Raw genomic sequence first — 7,748 nt, 5'->3', positions numbered from 1 at the left:
AGAGGAGATCACGTCATACTTCAGAAATAGTCTTCAACTTGCCCTGTTCTAACTTGAGCAATAATCTTAAGAGTACTCAAGCTTGGGCAAAAGGAAATCAGCTACTTGTTGAACCACCTATCAAAGTTAGTTATAAATATGTAATTAATTGGTCCAAGAAAATTGACGAAGGCATATAAACAGAGAAAAATCGTTGAATCTTATATTACCTACAATGAACAGAGAAACAATTTGGTATAAGAATCTCATTCCACAAAACTTCAATTCGGGCCTAAACAAATGAAAGCAAAAAAATTCTCAAGATACATACTTTCATCCAAATCATCCACCGTCGTTAACAAAACAACCTATATCTTCCTTCAGCTAAAATAAAGCAAAAACTCAGATGCCCCGAAATCAACTGGTTGTTCAGTGCTGGCTGGATCGTTTAAAAAAAAAAAAAACTGTCAATTGGGAACATGCTGAAACCAAGTTTGGTACCAAAAGATTTCAAACTTGAATTGTTTGTAAATAGCAACTTTCATCCCCATGAACCTAAAGCATTACAATAAAACACAACTTATTAACTATTTGACATTGGCTTATAGAAAGTTAATAACTTTTTGCAACATTACAAAACGGAAAATTGTAGTACCTTTCAGATATGGGAATCACGGATTTCTTCCCTCTTTCTTCTTCATACGCATCCAACACCATTGCAAACTCTAATTATTCTCTTATCCTCGCTTTCTACAATCTAAACTCCAGTAAATCCCAGTACTGAAAAACATGCCAAAATAACATAAAAAATAGTTAGTAAAAAAGCTTCCACTGCAATGTATTGCCAATTAAATTTTACCAATTGGGCTCTAAGTTCTAACTGCCAAGTAAGCGTGAGGTCTAAAATGGGATTTACGGAAGTTACACAGTTTGAGGGAAACTGTTTTGTATGGAACGTGGTGCAGTTTTCTCCAGCTTTTTCCCACGTTTGAATTTCTTTTTTTTTTCTTCTTTTTTTTTTTTTGGTTTTATTTACACAAATGTGTGACATCCCACATCGCCCAGGGGAGTGATCCTTATATGTATATTCTCATCCCTACCTAGCACGAGGCCTTTTGAGAGCTCACTGGCTTCGGGTTCCTTAGGAACTCCGAAGTTAAGCGAGAAGGGGGCTAGAGCAATCCCATGATGGGTGACCCACTGGGAAGTTGCTCGTGAGTTCCCAAAAACAAAACCGTGAGGGAATGGTAAGCCCAAAGCGGACAATATCGTGCTATGGTGGTGGACCGAGCCCGGAAAATGATCCGTCCCGGACCAGGATGTGACAATTTGGTATCAGAGCCTAACCCTGGCCGTGGTGTGCTGACGAAGACGTCGGGCCCCTAAGAGGGGTGGATTGTGACATCCCACATCGCCCAGGGGAGTGATCCTTATATGTATATTCTCATCCCTACTTAGCACGAGGCATTTTGAGAGCTCACTGGCTTCGGGTTCCTTAGGAACTCCGAAGTTAAGCGAGAAGGGGGGTAGAGTAATCCCATGATGGGTGACCCACTGAGAAGTTGCTCGTGAATTCCCAAAAACAAAACCGTGAGGGAATGGTATGCCCAAAGCAGACAATATTGTGCTACGGTGGTGGACCGAGCCCGAGAAATGATCCGTCCCGGGTCGGGATATGACAAAATGCCCATGGAAAATTTAGATTCATAATTTACTTCAGTTTTAAATTTTTTGTTTCAAGGACTTTTGTGTCTTTTTTTTTTTGAGAAGCCTTAAGACATCAAAACTCACTTCTGGCATTCTATTAGTAGAGATAAAGATTAAAACGTTGAACCTTTTTTCACTCTATGCTAAAACATTATTTCTTTGATGCGGGGACAATTGGATTTCATGCATAATTCCTAAAGTTTTTCATGTCACTAGAAAACAAATAGATTGTTTCCCACTTTTTGAGGGAAATGATTTTTACACATACTTTTAGCTTTTCATACATAATTTTTATTTTTAGTTATTGAATTGAATAAATTAAACAGAAATAACAGTCAAAATTAAATAAGAGTACGTGAAAAGTTAAAAAATATGATATTCCTAAAGTTTTTCATGTCACTAGAAAACAAATAGATTGTTTCCCACTTTTTGAGGGAAATGATTTTTACACATACTTTTAGCTTTTCACACATCATTTTTATTTTTAGTTATTGAATTGAATAAATTAAACAGAAATAACAATCAAAATTAAATAAGAGTACGTGAAAAGTTAAAAAATATGTGTGTTTATCATTTCCCTTTATTGAGGAGTAATAATATTACAGGGGCTTTGTACTTTTAGTGGTGGCGAATACTTACTCTTATATGCCTATAACTAGGGTTTTAATCTCCTGCTTTCCGTTTGACTTGAAACACACAAAAAAAGAGAAAAAGGAAGACAATAGAATCCAACAAATGGAAATGATTTTCGCAATCATTTTTTTTTTCTTTCTACACATCCCAGACTTATAATTAAATAAAATATAGGAGAACGAAGACCCAAAAAAAAAAAAAGTGCAGAAATAAAAACTGAGTTACTTCCACATGCGATATAAGGGCTCATTAGTTGAAAACCTATAGACTGAAAATGATGTGACACTGTCACGCATTATCAGAATTGGCCTATAAAGATCTTCCAAAACCAACCATTCCAAATCCATATTCCCATCCCTTGAGCTTTCCATATTTCTCTTTTTTAAGTGCGTACTCGATTTGCAAGTTCTCTAGCTCTCAAGTAATCAACCTTCTTCTTCCCAACTTTCTCTAGTTCACTCAATTTCTTGTTACTAATTGTTTTGATGTTAGTTTATCGTTCAAAGAATTCGAATTTGTGAGAAAGAAGAAAGTGAAAAAAATGGAGTAATCAGTAAACTACATGGACAAAGAGTACCACCGATAATTATGATTTTAATTATTACTAGAATAATTTTTTAATTTTTTTTTGTTTGCTTTTAAGATTTATTGGTTTGCTAATATATTTGAGGAAAGAACTTCGCTGCTGAAAAAATCAGCAGCAACCCTGCTGAAGATCAATCACAGCTGGACACGTGTCCAAGTTGTAATTAAAAATTCACCAAATTGAACACGTATCCAGCTGTGATTGGTTATCAGCAGAGGCTGCTGCTGATTTTTCAGCACCCAAGTCCCGTTTTATATTTGAGACTAATTGTACAACGTTTTACATTTTTTCATGCAGTTGCGCTACCCATGGAGTTTGGCAAAGATCATCGTGAGTTCGACTGTGACTCTCCTTTTGTTAAGGGGGGTTTGAATGAAGCTGCAAAAACACCCAAGAGTACCGGAAACAATGACATAAGTGTAATCCAAGAAAACGTTGGCTGCTGTATGACAACTTCAACTTGTATAACTCAGCATGAAGAAAAGAAAAATAATGAAGATGGAATATTGCGCAAACTTGGAAGACGAAGTTTTGAGAAGAAAATGGAATCACCAAGTGGGAAAATGATTCACAAAACAGAGTCATTTGGCTCCCACCTACTAATCAACATGGATGAAGTTAATAGCAATACCGTTACTGAAAGCTTTGACAAGAGAGGTTCCATATTAAGCAGGACTTCTAGCAATGGCTTGGGAAATTCTTTCTCTCTTGCTGAAGGAGACATCTCAGACAATATTGCCTTGAGAGTGCAGAGTCCAAAGCAACGCAGTACGAAACTGAAGCCAATCTCAAGTTATATTTAATAGACTTGTCTTGAAAAAAAGCATAACCAACTTAATTAGGAAATATTACATTTGTTTCGGGTATTTATAAAAATTTCTCTAAAACTACATGCTTAATTACCATTAGAAACCAACTAGTTCTTGTTGCAGTCATACGTCTCTTTGTAGAATGTCTCAAGTTTCTCCCGTTTCTGAAAAAAATACTACAATAGTTAACCATTAAAACTACAACCCCTCATTTGTGCAAAAGTCTCAGGTTTAATGACAAATTTTTATGATCTTTATACTAAAAGAAAATATTCCAACAGCTAAGTCTATGTCAACTGAAGAAGGAGGTCCAGATGCAGACAAAGGGAGAAATCTCCATGTGGAACCCAGCTTACCAATTTATCTCAAGGTAACACATTATTAACCCTAGAGATGCTTAAATATATATATATATATATATGTGTGTGTGTGTGTGTGTATCAAGCAAAGGAAATTTAACTTATTTAATTGTTTCAGAGTGTGTGTGTGTGTGTGTGTGTGTATAAATTATTAATTGTGTTGCAGTTCCAAGATGTCAAGCATAAGGTTGCTGCTGCAAAGGGTATGAAAAGCTCAAATGCAGAGTACATACTGCATGGAATCACTGGCTCAGTGCTTCCAGGAGAGGTTCTTGCTCTAATGGGACCTTCTGGAGGTGGCAAAACCACTTTGCTGAATCTCCTCAGTGGAAGAGTGAAACTCAAAACCGGTACCATCACTTACAATGACCAACCATACACCAAGTTTCTCAAACGGAGGTATATAACATGATACATAACACGACAGTTGCTTACTACGTAATACACTGACTATTACCCAAAATTTTCATTACATATACCATGACACTTTTAAATGAATTATAAAAAAATCAAGCTTCAAGTGGACCGCAAATATGTAAACAAATGAAATGTTGTCACGTGAGTTGGGGTTTGAAAAAACACAATTGATATTAAGAGTTGATGGAGTTGATAATTGATATACTCTAAGAGTTTGCATATTTATTTTAACATATAAAATATGGGAATTTTTTTTCTGATATTGGTTTTCATGGAACAGGATTGGATTTGTAATGCAAGATGATCTTCTGTTCTCCCATCTTACAGTCAAAGAAACGCTAACTTATGCTGCTCTACTCCGTCTTCCACTTACCTTAACCAGAAATCAGAAAAAAGAAAGGGCCATGAATGTGATTAATGAGCTAGGCCTAGAAAGGTATATATATAATATTCCATCTAACATTAAACATCCATCTATTTGTCAAGATGAACTCGCCGATACTGCCTCCCACCTTGCATTTTACTACTTACACAGCACGGCAAGTGTATGAGTTTTGTCGCAAAAGACATCGGTATAATTAGAAACCCCTCAATTTACGTCATATTTGATCATGTCAGTGATCCGGGGTAAGATTCTTGTATTCGTCAACACTGTTGAAATGATCTTCTTAGTTAACTTCCAAGCTAACTCAGTCACTATGAAGCTATTTGTTACTCATATAGCAAGATTCACTAATTTTTCAGGTGCCAGGATACACTTATTGGTGGCACATTTGTTAAAGGAGTTTCTGGTGGTGAGAGGAAAAGAGTGTGCATTGGAAATGAAATCCTGCTCAATCCATCACTTCTGTTCTTAGACGAACCAACTTCCGGTCTTGATTCAACCTCAGCACTTCGAATACTTCAGATGCTCCACATTATTGCAAAGGTACTGGAATTATTGATTGAATCCTTTGTAATATGAACAATATTACTTGATCATATGAATATTTTATCAAAAAGAAAAAAAAATCAAGTTAGATCGATTGTGTTTATATAAATGTAGGCTGGCAAGACAGTGGTGACTACAATACATCAACCGTCTAGTAGAATATTTAACAAGTTTGATAAACTCATCCTCTTGGGTAGAGGAAGCTCCTTGTACTTTGGAAAAGCCTCTGAATCGATGACATACTTCTCCTCAATCGGTTGTGCACCGCTTATAGCTATGAACCCCGCAGAGTTTCTCATTGATCTTGCAAATGGTAACACAAATGACAAATCACTTCCAACAGAACTGGAGGATGGAAGGCCTTCCACGGTTGATGTCCACGAGGTTGCTAATAAAAACTGAACTTTCAAAACCCAATTATAAATTTCTAATAGCTATCACGGCGCAGAATCTCATTTTACATAATTTTGCAGTTTCTGGTAGAGGCCAATCAAATCAGACTTGCAGAAATGAAAAAAACAAAGCTCCTAAGTTATGTGCAGACAGACGGGGAGAACATGTTGCAAGGCAAAGGGATGACATACTTGAGGGAATCAAATGCAACTTGGTGCGAACAGTTTTCAATTCTTTTTAGGAGGGGCCTTAAGGAGAGACGCCACGAATACTTAAGCTGTTTGCGTGTATTTCAAGTTGTCTCAACTGCTCTAATAATAGGACTCCTATGGTGGCAGTCTGATACTTCTTCCCGAAGACAGCTTCAAGATCAAACAGGATTGTTATTCTTCATTTCAGTATTTTGGACCTTCTTCCCTTTATTCACTGCAGTTTTCACATTTCCGCAAGAAAGAGCAATACTTGCTAAAGAGAGATCAGTGGAGATGTACAAACTCAGTGCATACTTTTTAGCTAGAAACACTAGTGATATTCCTCTGGATCTCCTGCTGCCGTTAGCCTTCCTCGTCATTGTTTACTTAATGACAGGCTTGAAGCTGACCTTTACTGCATTTATCCAAACAATGCTAACAATTTTCCTTAGCATTGTCGCCTCTCAGGTAAAAATTACGGATATTTTCTGGTAAATAATTGTTCTTCTCCTTGAAGCAAAATAAAAACAATATTGGATGACACTGTAAACATCAAAATTGCAGGGTCTTGGATTGACCATAGGTGCAGCATTTGCCGATGTGAAAAAGGCAACAACGCTAGCTTCCATCGTCGTTATGACCTTTATGTTATCTGGTGGATTCTTTATCAAGGTCAGATAAATATATAACCTGAACCAATAAGCTCACTGGATTTGTTAAATATAGCGTGACACGTACATTATAAACTATATGTGGTTGCAGAAAGTTCCATCAAATGTTTCGTGGATACGCTATATCTCGTTCAACTACCACTCTTACAGGCTACTCCTGAAAATTCAGTACGGTTGCCCATCACGTTCAGGTACCTCTGGAAATGAAACATGTGAGTCTCAATTAATCAAAGAATTAAGACTGGATTCAGGTGTGACGGAAGTTGGAGCTATGATTGTGATGATCATTGGGTATAGGTTACTAGCCTATTTATTTCTCAGGGCAATGAAATTCAGGACTATGATATAGTCTCCCATTCTAGACGATATCTACTTGAAAAATTAGACTTCTCAGAATGTTTCTGTCCACGGAAGAAAGTTTCATTGCTAATATGTTCCATTCAATATATAAGTATTAGTTGAGTTTCGTTCCAAAAATAAAAAATAAAACCGTCAGCTTGCATGTAGGTTAAGTGTCTTCTCGACATTTGAGGCTATGAGTACTTTGTCCTTCCAATAAACTAGGAACTAAGTTATTATCTTCAAGTTTGCTCATGTTGAAGAATCTGATTCAGAAAAGAGAACTATTGTATGAATTATGTATTTTAGTTTCCAGTTCTCATTTTGTATGATGGACAATAAGATACTTTAATTGATGTTTTTATTTTATTATGATTTAAAATTTCTCAAGTTCCCTTCTAACTTGTAATGGGTGGGGTGTCCTTCTAACCTGAGGGCTTAGGGTATATGCTTAAAGCAATCATAACACGAGGCAATGGTGGATGTACCAAAACAACCTCACAAACCCAATCTACCTCACCCACACAATAAAGTATTTTAATGCCATACTTAGTTACAATCTAATACTATAAGACTTGACATGATAAAAGTAACTTGCGCACTTTTTCATGTTTTTAATTCGTGTGGTATAATAACCTACCTTCACTTCTTAGCTCAGTGCATTGCAACTGAGGATAACCAATTCTTCAAAACTTAGGCTTTTCGACAATTCTTTATCAATCAAGGCTTTTCA

The 7,748-nt window shown here is 36.4% G+C and overlaps 1 protein-coding gene across 2 annotated transcripts; it reads left to right on the top strand.

The window, feature by feature from the left end:
- Positions 1–2,513: 2,513 nt before the first annotated feature.
- Positions 2,514–7,385, top strand: LOC103951205 (ABC transporter G family member 22-like). 2 transcript variants are annotated; one of them, XM_048581164.1, is made up of 10 exons: positions 2,514–2,740; positions 3,203–3,673; positions 3,996–4,084; positions 4,240–4,472; positions 4,771–4,926; positions 5,235–5,418; positions 5,536–5,805; positions 5,895–6,473; positions 6,570–6,677; positions 6,768–7,385. In XM_048581164.1, exons 2-10 carry the CDS (start codon positions 3,214–3,216, stop codon positions 7,023–7,025), a joined length of 2,337 nt encoding a protein of 778 aa, XP_048437121.1. In that variant the 5' UTR covers positions 2,514–2,740; positions 3,203–3,213; the 3' UTR covers positions 7,026–7,385. The 2 variants fall into 2 exon arrangements, with proteins under 2 accessions (XP_048437121.1, XP_048437122.1); XM_048581165.1 differs by having other exon boundaries at positions 2,514–3,673.
- Positions 7,386–7,748: the final 363 nt, after the last annotated feature.

Source organism: the organism of the source record quoted next, unplaced genomic scaffold, assembly GCF_019419815.1.
Source record: "Pyrus x bretschneideri cultivar Hongxiangsu unplaced genomic scaffold, Pyrus_bretschneideri_v1 Contig16, whole genome shotgun sequence".
Classification (NCBI taxonomy): Eukaryota; Viridiplantae; Streptophyta; class Magnoliopsida; order Rosales; family Rosaceae; genus Pyrus; species Pyrus x bretschneideri.
Note: the sequence above shows the minus strand (reverse complement) of the source record. Positions and strands in the feature narration are given on the sequence as shown.

Excerpts from the sequence above, each read along its gene's own strand:
- LOC103951205 (XM_048581164.1), top strand. The coding sequence starts at position 3,214 with ATGGAGTTTGGCAAAGATCATCGTGAGTTCGACTGTGACTCTCCTTTT. Across the intron at positions 3,674-3,995 it reads GCAGAGTCCAAAGCAACGCA|CTAAGTCTATGTCAACTGAA; the intron begins GTACGAAACTGA and ends ATATTCCAACAG. Across the intron at positions 6,474-6,569 it reads TTAGCATTGTCGCCTCTCAG|GGTCTTGGATTGACCATAGG; the intron begins GTAAAAATTACG and ends TCAAAATTGCAG.